The sequence below is a fragment of the Simochromis diagramma genome, unplaced genomic scaffold (assembly GCF_900408965.1).
Source record: "Simochromis diagramma unplaced genomic scaffold, fSimDia1.1 OVJJ01000669.1, whole genome shotgun sequence".
Classification (NCBI taxonomy): Eukaryota; Metazoa; Chordata; class Actinopteri; order Cichliformes; family Cichlidae; genus Simochromis; species Simochromis diagramma.
Genome location: NW_024387458.1, coordinates 5,080,994 through 5,092,179, shown reverse-complemented (window position 1 = coordinate 5,092,179; position 11,186 = coordinate 5,080,994). Strand labels below are relative to the sequence as shown.

The 11,186-nt window shown below is 41.5% G+C and overlaps 1 protein-coding gene across 1 annotated transcript; it reads right to left on the bottom strand.

The window, feature by feature from the left end:
* Positions 1-253: 253 nt before the first annotated feature.
* Positions 254-9,925, bottom strand: dhx8 (DEAH (Asp-Glu-Ala-His) box polypeptide 8). The gene is made up of 23 exons (XM_040014005.1): positions 9,743-9,925; positions 9,380-9,465; positions 9,229-9,301; positions 9,037-9,128; positions 8,530-8,636; positions 7,998-8,369; positions 7,688-7,832; positions 7,170-7,376; positions 6,998-7,085; positions 6,671-6,768; positions 5,887-6,034; positions 5,223-5,404; positions 4,337-4,531; positions 4,027-4,212; positions 3,722-3,932; positions 3,437-3,618; positions 3,049-3,189; positions 2,715-2,870; positions 2,387-2,524; positions 2,103-2,231; positions 1,486-1,682; positions 1,193-1,372; positions 254-1,091 (listed from the first exon to the last, which is right to left on the bottom strand). Exons 1-23 carry the CDS (start codon positions 9,849-9,851, stop codon positions 872-874), a joined length of 3,642 nt encoding a protein of 1,213 aa, XP_039869939.1. The 5' UTR covers positions 9,852-9,925; the 3' UTR covers positions 254-871.
* Positions 9,926-11,186: the final 1,261 nt, after the last annotated feature.

The following is an 11,186-nucleotide window of genomic DNA, read 5'->3' as shown; positions in this document are numbered from 1 at the left end:
GAAGAGTAACTTGGACATGCAGAGGAAGCTCAGAGCAGCCACCCCACCTTCCCATCCAAAACAAATCAGCTAAGGTGTTTTGGGCATCTGATGAGGACCTCTCCTGGATGACTCCCATTGGATGTTTTTCTGGCACACCTAACCCAGAGATCTGTCTGGCATTCGGCATCCCTCAGGAGGAAGGGAAAAAGCTCTGACTCGACTTCAGATAGCTGGATAAAAATGGATGAATGACAACAAAATCTCAACAGGCTTAGGAAAATTCAGTATTTAATGAGAACACGTTTTCATAGTTTCACTGTAATTCTTTGATACACCGACAAGTGAAAGTCTCAATTCCTGTACAAAATACATCAAACAAATGTTTTTCCATCCTTTTACTCTGACATCAGTCGATTAGTTAAAATATAAAAGCCCCATTATGATTTCCTTTAGGTCATTACTTAAGACTTAACATTGCAGTACAATATTACTGTTACAATTTAGAGAATAGAAATAAATATAAATTGTTTTGCAAAATCTGCAAACAGAACATTAAAATCGCCAATTTTTCCTGCTAGTCTTAAACAAAGGAAATACCTCTGGTGTTTCTAAAACAACTGACACCAAGACTCCCATCCCATCTCAATTTTTTTAAAAAACAAAACAACAACAAAAAGTCAAGACGAATACAGAAATGTGATCAGTAAGTTTTGGTGGAAAATGTACACTGTTTACAAAACTGAAAGGAGGACTGACTGCAGCGTCAAATCAAACTGTGACGCAAACCCTTCATCCTGCAGGGTTTTCCCAGTGCTGGTACGAGACCACACGTCCGACTTTGCCACTACTGTCCAAGTACCCGAGTTGCGCGTTTGTGATGTCACACACATTATCGGCGTCTGAAGGCGCGTGAGATTCTCCAAGCGTTGGGCTCTTCGTAACGGTTGTACAGGGGCTCGAGGCGCTGCTGTTTCTTCTGCTTGCTGAGGCGGGTGGGGTCGGACACTTTAAAGAAGGCAGGTGCGAACTCCACCAGCCAGCGAGGGTCGATGGTGGTCACCTCACGCATGTACTCCTTTGTAGTCAGCACCAGCTCGTGGTACACAACCCTATCGACAAAGAATTTGAGAAATCAGACAGTGCTCAACTTGCAAGAAAGATTTACTTCCTCTTTCGCTGTGGCACAGTAAAAACTGAAATGCTGACATACCACTCAGGCTGCCGGTTGAACAGAGCACTGGAGGGGTGGATGTAAACAACTTGCTGGTCTATCAGGGTTCTGTAGCCCTCCTGAGGATCTTTTTTGGCCGCATTCCTGAAGAAACCACTGCAGATGGCTTTCTGGACTCGCACAGTAGCTTTACCACAAGATACTACATCCAGTTTATGTCTAGAAAGAAAAGAACATGTTAAATCTTTCTAAGCAATATAATTTCTTGCGCTACCATTAACATTTAAAGTGATTTTTGATTTTTAGTATTTAACATTTTGGCTCTAATGTACCTGTCCATGATCCCCAGCATCTGTTTGCGGATATCCTGGGCTCTGCGCAGGGAGCGAGCCTGGATGAAGTTCTCGTAGCACCAGGGGTTGGAGAACTTGTTGTTCTTCCAGGAGTTGTAGACAGCTAGCAGGGTGAGGTGATCGCCCTCAGGTTGGTGGAACTTTGCCTTCTTCTGGTCAGCCAAGGCCTGCTTGTCCTTTAACACAAAAAATTGGGGGGGGATCATTGAATTCAGAATACATTTCAAAATCTTTTACTATAAAAATGTTAAAAACATCACAAACACTCAGCTGCAGCTCTCATAGCCACCTGCTCCCAGATTTCAACATTTGTAAAGTTTTTAATGAAACTTTGCATTTTCAAGTTTAAATGTTTCTAAAAACATCTGAAGTAAATAAGTCCTGAGGTTGCTAAAGATTTCCCGGAAGTGTTCATTTCCACTGGACATCCACTAATCTGTATAAAGTGGCCTTGATCTCAACTTAATGCAGTTAAACCGTAGTGGATTCAATGCTCCATTGATTCAAAGGAAGCGCTACCACAACACATTGCATGACTGCTTACACAGATAAGGAATGAGATGTGTAGAAATGACTGGACGGTGTTCAAAGCATACCTTAGGCCTGTAAAAGACATTCTGCACAGACAGCATCGACACGATTGTGAGCATCTCTTCGCTGCAGCCCAGATGGACGGACATGATCAGCATCTTACACAACATGGGCTCCAGAGGGAACTCAGCCATCTAGCAGACACAAACGCACAGGAGATTAAAAGTCTTATCAGAATAACAGAAAGACGAGAAGTTAAAGAAAATACAGCTACATAAATCTGATTACATGTAGATTTATCTGCTCTTCTTTGCAGCAGAGAGAAACCATTGGGTAAAAACATCCTTACCCTTCGACCCAGTCGTGTGAGTAAGCCTTCATCGTCCAGAGCTCCTAAGGTGTAGAGCTGCTCCATGGCTGTGATCAGAGTCTCCATAGGAGGAGCGTCCATGAAGTCAAAAGACAGCAGATCATTGATGCCCATTGCCTGGAGGAGTAAATATTAATATGAACGTTAGTGATCTGAAATGTTAAAGCAGAGGTCTAGTTTACTTCTCCTGTCTGTTAGTTGTTTTGTTTTTTTGTTTGTTTGTTTTTTAACTCGTTTAATTTCTTCTTCTCAATAACGCAGGATGTCATCCTATGCAGGATAAGAACTGAAGGACAACAGCTCCTACCTTCAGCGACAGCACAGTGCTGGCCAAGTTGGTTCTCTGGATTTCAGGTACATTGGTTGTCAGCATCTCATCTCTGTAGGCTCTCTCAGTGTACAGCCTGTAACACTTTCCAGGGCCTGTTCTGCCGGCACGACCTGCCCTCTGCTTAGCCTGAGCCTGGAGCAAATACAATAAAGAGTTTTATGTCACCATAAATCATTTTGAAACACTAATGCCTTCAGCGAGGCTCTAAGAGCTCCTTTGCTACAACATCAAGTACATCTCGCTGCAGGGTAACCTGCTAGTGACAAATAAAAGCTGTTTCATTCATTCATTCATCACAAAGCCGCTGTACCTGTGAGATTGGCGTCACCACCAGCTGATCAATGCCAGTCTTAGAGTTGTACACTTTCTGCTTGACAAAGCCTGGATCTACAACATAATAGATTCCATCGATGGTCAGAGAGGTCTCTGCAATGTTTGTGGCGATGACAACCTGAGAGAAAGAACAAAGGACGTTATATATTTGCTCTGAAGCAACAAAATATCCTGAATTGACTTTACCCATATCAATATAAGGCCACAAAGATACTAAACACACTGACTAAATCACTGAAACATATTAAATGAACCAAACTTTTAGTTCTACAGACAAATGAAAAGAGACAGTTACACAAATTGTAATTTTTGAACAAAACAAATGTTATATGTTTCTATAGATTCTAAAGATTTACTGAAGGTACCTTTCTGCTGCCTGGGGGTGCTGGGTCAAAGATTCTGGTCTGCATCTCACTGGGCAGGGCAGAATAAACTGGCAAAATGATCAGCTCAGGAACATCAGGCCCAAGAGACTTCATTCTCTCATAAAGGATCTCACAGGCTGTGTCGATCTCCTCCTGTCCAGTTAAAAACACCAGGATGTCTCCTGCAAAGGAAGAGTCACAGTAAGATGGATGACATGGACTGATACTAGAGTCCAAAGATGGAAAGAACATCCATTTTTCATGACTTAAAGAGAAAAAACATACCTGGAGGCTCAGTCAGATGAATCTGCATGACAGTGATGAGGCTGGCATCCAGGTAGTCCGTCTCAGGTTCTTTGGTGTAAAGAACCTCTACTGGATACGTTCTGCCGGGGATGGTGAAGATGGGTGCTTCATAGAAATACTGAGAGAACTTCACAGCATCCAATGTAGCTGATGTCACAATAAGCTTCATGTCTGTGCGCTTCTGTACAGTCTGACAAACACAAGAAGAACAAACACACTCAGAATCCCTTTTGTCTCCGATTCTCCATTAAGTCAGAGATTAAATGTAGGAAACCTTTGCTTACCTTCTTGAGGAGGCCAAAAAGAACATCAGTGTGGATTGTCCTCTCATGAGCTTCATCTAACATGATAATGGCGTACTGACCCAACTCTGAGTCAATCAAACACTCTCTCAATAACATACCGTCTGTCATGTACTTGATTACAGTCTCAGGACTTGTGCAATCCTCAAAACGGATGGTGTAGCCCACCTGGAAAACACAAAAAGATAAGTCCCAATGAGATTAAGCAAAGCTGCAGTGTGCAAAAGGTGCTCAGTAATTATATACTGTAACACGATTGCACTTTACTCAAGATCAGAAATATTTAACTCGCCTCTTGTCCCAGACAACAACCGTACTCCTCAGAGACTCTCTTAGCCACTGACATGGCAGCCACACGACGGGGCTGCGTACAGCCAATCTTCCCCCTGGCTGTGTAACCAGCCTCTGCCAGGTACTGGGTGATCTGTGTGGTCTTTCCAGATCCCGTCTCTCCAATGACGATCAGGATCTGGTTGTCGTGAACAGCCTGCAACAGATTAACAAGGACACGGCAACAGTTAGTAACTGGTAAACAAAAAGCATCCATCCTTATTTGGGTTTATTTTTTTAGAGGGAATAACAGAGTTTTTGTTGAGGGTGTTGTATTTTACTTTGTCAGAACCAGAAGAAAGAAGACACCAGCTAAAAATCTGGTCATTAACATTACTAAAAGCTCAATTAACCTAATCATCAACATCAAGGACCAAGTTATGTAAAACATTTTAAGAACTTTTACATATCAACTTGAAAATGTCATTGCTAAATCTTAGAGAAAACGTGAAAATATCCTCTTTAGGATAGCTATTTGTTATTAGACTTGCACATGTCAATATTTCCACCCCACTGGGCTGAAGCTTTGTGGATTTTTGTATTTTGAGGATGTTTTTAGGCTGAGGATGTTTTAGTGTTTCATAAGTTTTTTATTACACAACATACCCTGAAACGCTCAAACTATAAATGACCATATTAGCCCAACAGTCAGATTGAGCAATCTAAACTTTCAAAGTCCAATTTTAGTCATTTCTTTTCTTTTTAAAGGCCATTTATAGGTGAAAGCATCTGCCTAGGGCGTTTAACAACCTGCAGCCATCTTTGAATAGATTCAGTTAGAAACCAATTTTTGAAACGTGAAACTAAATCTCAGAAATTTCTCCCACTGAGTTTAAACTGTAATGAACCTGAATGAGCTGCTCTTTCAGCTTGTAGATGGGTAGGCTCTCTCTCTGCTCCAGGATAGAGAGTTGGGTCTTCTTTCCATAGGATGCCTTGTTCCCTCCAAACGCATGTTTCTTCCACTCTGGGATGTCATTGGGCATCATGCCAATGCCTCTCATGTTAGCGGCAATCTGTCGACCATCAACTGTAAGAGAGAAGAGGAAATATATCTAGCTTTACAACTCAAGTTTGACCGCATATTAAGCTACATCTCTGTTGGGTTGGCAGAATAATGCCCACCAGTGGAAGCCATCTAGACCACCTTGTGCTTAAGGAGGGCACACAGGCACACTAAACCATGACAAGACTATTCCGGCCAGATGGGGGGCGGCAGGAAACCAGATAACTATCTCCAGTACCGGCAAGCCTGAGGGGTGCTGTCTGCCAGCATGGAGGAAGTGTCGTGTCTGGGCTGTGGTTTTTAATAAGCAGGGCTAGCATACATGCTACAGTGCTACATCAATTTAAAGCTTATCCAAAAGCAAAGATAAAATATTGTCCAATAACATCTGAAAACCCAATTTAAGATACTTCCTCATGTCACGATTGCAGATGTGTTGCTCAACAAACTCCTATTTAGCATTAGTTTAAAACTGATTTAATGAGGACGTCCAAAAGATTTCTAACCATCTGGCAGCGGGTCAACCCAGTGTTTGTTCAGCCCCATGGGGATGGAGTCCATCTCTGCTTCCCGCGCCGCCTGCTTCAGTTCTCGTCTCTCTTTTGCCAGAGCACTCTGCATCATGGCTGCCTGGGACAGCGAGCCATCTGGATTCTATGAAGAGCACAGGAAGAGATCGTAATTAAATACCGTATAAATCCTTAAATCCAAATTAAACCACATACTGTATTGCTCTGACTATAAGATCACTATCTGCAGGAGATGGTGTTTTATGCACCAAGTTGTGCCTTTTCCTGAATCAGTCCATGGTGATATATTACAGAAACTCATTTACTTCATAACATTAAAAATTTATAAACTCATCCATCTTTTTTCACCATTCTTGCTCAAGGCTGTGGTTAAGCTGGTTGGAAAGGTTCACCAGTCTATCCCAGCGCTGACACAACCACTCACACCTACAGCCAACTCAGCATTACCAATTGACCTAATCTGCATGTTCCACTGGGAGGAACCTAGAGAGAACCCACGCAGGAAGCACATGCAAATTCCTTACAGAAAGGCTCCAGCTGGCCAATGGATTCAAACCAGGGACGTTCTGTTTGTTTGACTGCCGAGATGTTTAAATTTAACTATTAAATATAAACAAGAATATTTCGCCAGAATTATAATATAATTAATTCAATTTATAAATCACAGCAGGGTGCTGGAAAACTTTATGGCCTGATCATTTTTTGAAAATTTACTCCTAGTTTATTCTTTTTATCCTTTCACTCAAACTTCTACTGTTACCTTGACAATCTTGACAGGGCTCATGTCCATGCTTTGCTTCGTGTGGCCTCTCAGAAACGGTGGTTCCTCTTCAACCAGCTCAATTTCCAAGTCTTCATCTGTATGAAATGAAACCAACCAGTTAGCAATCAGGTCACACTTAGTCATGGTTCACATGAACAAGAGCTAACCCTAACCCAAATATACAAGATAGTATTAAATATTTATGCTTAATGCTAAAAAACTGAAATTGTTTAAATACTTGATGACTGTTTTATTAAGTGCCTTTACTAGCTTGAATTACTCATTTATTAAAGCAGTTCAGTCATAGACAAAACAATTTCTTACCCTCTTCATCATCAACTTTAGGAAGGATGCCTGTCTCATCATCAAAATCAGGAAATTCTTCTTTGGACAAAACATTGGCAGCAATCATCTGAGGATTTTAACAAACACCTTTTAAAATTAGATAGACGCACAGACATAAACGAAGCTTCAGCCACTTCAAATGTGAACCCACCTGTTTGATCTCCCACTTCTCTGGGTCTGAGATTTTGGTGAGCCTCTTGCGCTCCAGTGTGTCATCCTGTTCCAGCTCCGGCGCGTGGCCGAGGTTCAGGTTGCTCGGCCGATCAGGATTCCTCATGGAAATTTCCTCCCCCCCGTCGGGGCCAACGTTCCTCCTCCTGTTGGGGTTCAGGTCTTCTCCCGTCTCCTGGTCTACATCCTGGCAAACAGAGGAGGAAATAAAAACGTTCCATTATCTGTACCTGGAGCTGAGATACAACAGCTGAAAAATCTCAAGGAAAATTTGATTTAGTTCCACTGGCTGAAACTCACCAGAATGAATAAATACATACATTTATAATATAATAAATGTGAAATTAATTAAGCACAAATTATTTGATAAAAATCTTATTTCTTCAGGCAGGATCAGAAGGAAGACCTCTGAAAACTTCCTTCACTTTAACACAGAAAATCTCTACTTGCTTTATTAAAATCAACTGAGCACCACACTGTTATGTTTTGTTTTTTTACCTTCATACTGAGGCTGGTCTTGGACCCTGTGAATGAGAGCACCTTGACTTTGACTCTTTGGCCTTTGCTAACAACGTCGGCCACGTTGGCCACACGGCCCTCCCTGCGCAGCTCAGAAATGTGGACCAAACCCTCCCATCGCTTCCTAGAAATTGAGAAGATGATCATGGACAACTTTAACAATGAAATAAGAGACAAGACAAAAGAGGAGACATCTCTAAATAGTATGCACTGAAAACATCTTTAGTAACCAGCAGGCCCCTTTAAAACTGAAGGTATATTTATACAATGTTTGCGACCTTATACTAACCTGAGTCCCTCAAGCTGAACAAAGCATCCAAACTGCATGATGCTGGTAACCTTTCCATTGTAGATATCACCAACAGAAGGTTCCTCAGGTGGAGGGCGATCCACGTGTTTGTCCTTCCAGCGGTCAGACTCTCTCTCTTGGTCTTTTCTCGGACTAGGTGAGCGCTCAGACCAGCGGGAAGATTTGTCTCTTCTCTTGCCACGGTCTCTATCTCTATCTCTATGCCGATCACGGTCTCTGGAGCGTGACCTGGATCTGGAATAGGATCGGGAACGATGCCGTCTCTTTCGGTCCTTTTCCCGATCTCTGTCTCGATCTCTGTGTCTGTCTTTTTCTCTGCTTCTGCTGCGACTTCGCCTGTTTTTTTCTGATCTACGAGAGGAGAAAAGCCAGAAATACATAATACAATAAACACAACAATAATATCCTGAATTCAAACAGCCGTCGCAAGTTTGCTAGTTGGAGCACAGGTGTCAGAGATTTAAATAAACCCAACATGACAATGAAATGTGACCAGTGACTTGAGTCTTACCTGTTCTTGCTCCCTTTGGACTCTGTCCCACTGACACTGGGCATGAACATTTCCAGTTCCTTCATGGCATCAGCTGCTACTTTAACATCATCTTCATCCAGGAGAGCCTACCAAGTTCAGTATAACAAAAATCAGTCAACATAAATTGGTCAACGTTTCTATTGCCTACCTACAAGCATCAATACCACATTTGATATTTTGTGTATATATTCTCAGTATATATTGTATTATCATCGCAGTTTCTTAAAATATTGTAATTTTGAGGCTGCATCTCTTAGCTGTACTGCCAACACCAGCCCTTTCATGTAAACACAAAAAGGAAAATCCTGGGTTCACTTATCAAAATGATAACCAGCTTAGTGACACCGTTTAGCCTGATTGTCAACAGAAGACACCCTGTGTGTGTTTAGATTGTTTCTTTGTACAGCGCCCATGTGTACAAGTTTGTTTTGCAATAAAGATAATGTGGACATTGCAGCTTCATGTCAGTGTGATAAAGCCACACACCTTCGGTGCCGGCTCATTTGGTCTACACAGTGCAGGAAACATCTCCCTCAGCTTTTCCTTTTCTGACTTCGGCTTAGCCACGGACTCGGATGCTGGAAGAGGAGCACACGGTTAGAAATGTCACTTTTAAGGAGTAAAATATGTCCTTGGGACCATTAGTTGCCCAGTTTACAGTTAGCCTAACTACTTTACCTTTACTTGTAGATGCTTTGGATGGTGGTCGCATCGTCTGAATGAGCCTGAGCAGATTACTGATGAGAGAATCCTACAATAAGCGAAGAAAACGTTAATGTTTAGTTGAATAACAATGAGCTTCATGAACAACTCGTAGAGACTAACTTACTGTGAATTCGGCTCCATTTTCGAGTAAAAGTGCTTTGAATCCATCAAAGCTCGGTTGTTTTTCGGCAAGGCTGATGACAAATTCAGCTATAAAGGAACCACAAACAACACATTAACGAAGAACTACATGAGACTCATAACTGTCGAAGTTTATATCCCAGCATTAAAAAGTGACCCACAACGAATTTATTGAATGATTAGTATGTAAAGTTTTTTTTAAATCTAGTAAACGACACAATACATCCAAAAAGAACTCATATGTTTACAGTAAATACAGATGCTAGTTTGCTAACAACCGCTAGTTAGCATAAGCTAGCTAGCTAGTTTTGGCAGAAGGCGATTTTTAAAGGCATAAAATACGTACCTAAATCTTTGTCATTTATTCCCAGATGGTTGTCAAGCTCCGTGCAGACTTTCGACACTAAAGACAGATATTCGAGCTGCGATAGCTCGTCGACTCCGATGTCTGCCATCGTCCACGAGTTGTTTTTGTTCACACAACGTAGACGCCGGCAGACATATTGGATATGGGCAACATCCCCTTCCGCCCTTTACGGAAACACTTAGTAGAGTTCAAGGTCTGGCTCCTACTTGCCACACGATGGCACTCAAGACCCTCACAATAAATTTGAATTGAAACGTCTCCACCACAGATGTCTTCACATGTGGGGTTTTCATTTCATGTCGTTTGCAAGAGGTTTGCCAGTTCTTAGCCCATATGCTTTCCTCCTTATTTTGCCTTTTGTGCTTGTTTTATAAACTGTATATGGTTTATTCGTGCAAATGTTTAATACGTTCTTTTTTGCCACAATATAGATGATAAATTGACTTTTTTTCATGTTTTATGTTCTTTCTTCTCAAGTGGCGAGAAATGAAAAAATAAAGCCAGCACCAGCCCCTCTTATGTTCAATTGAGGTTTCTCTGAAAGCAAGTTAATGCCCATAGACTCCTTTATTAAAGCATCTAAACGTCGCTTCATTAAAAAAAGCATGTTTAGAACCTAACACCATAAATTAATTTGGTATGTAATGAGTTAGGTGCGGCTGTTTTGACTGACAGGTGTGCTGACACAGGGAGCTGTAGCTGACAATTGTCTTCTGTGCTTCACCCCCACTAATCTGAGGCACTGAAGTGAACCTTTCACCAGTGAACCTTTCTCTATGTTGTGAACTTCTTTCGGCCCATTTTAGTACAAATATCACAAGAATCTGGTACATCGTTTTGGTGAGTGAAATTCTAGTATATAGCTGTTCTTTGCACCCATAAAGTGAATAAATACAGCATGATGACAGGTAAATATGAACACATCTGGCTACAAATATCAACATAAAAATGGGCAAAATCCTAAAGATGAGGCTTTGAAATGCAGATCCAAAAACCAGTGGGTGATGTTATGATGATGGGCCATAACTCGGGATGCATTTTAAAACATAAATGTCTGTTGTTGCCTTGTTGCATAAAAAAAAAACGTTGCAGTGCAATGAATAATTAATTGCCACTGATGAGTGCAGGGTATTTGAAATGATAAAAGAAAGCCTCAACCCTGCTACTAATGGTATGTGGACAGGTATAGTTGCCGTCTTGACTTTTATGGTTTTGGCCAGAGAATGTAAAGGCACTCCTCTGTTTCAGCACGTCATGCACATACCCAGTCCATTAAGATAAGGTTTTTTATGCTTAAGTAGCAAGCAGCCCTTACCTCATCCCCATCCAACGCATTTGCATGAAATTGCAAATGCTTGTGGGAACTACTCTCTGCAGTTAGATCTTTACACAAGAGCAGAGGCCGCTAGAAAATGAACGACCA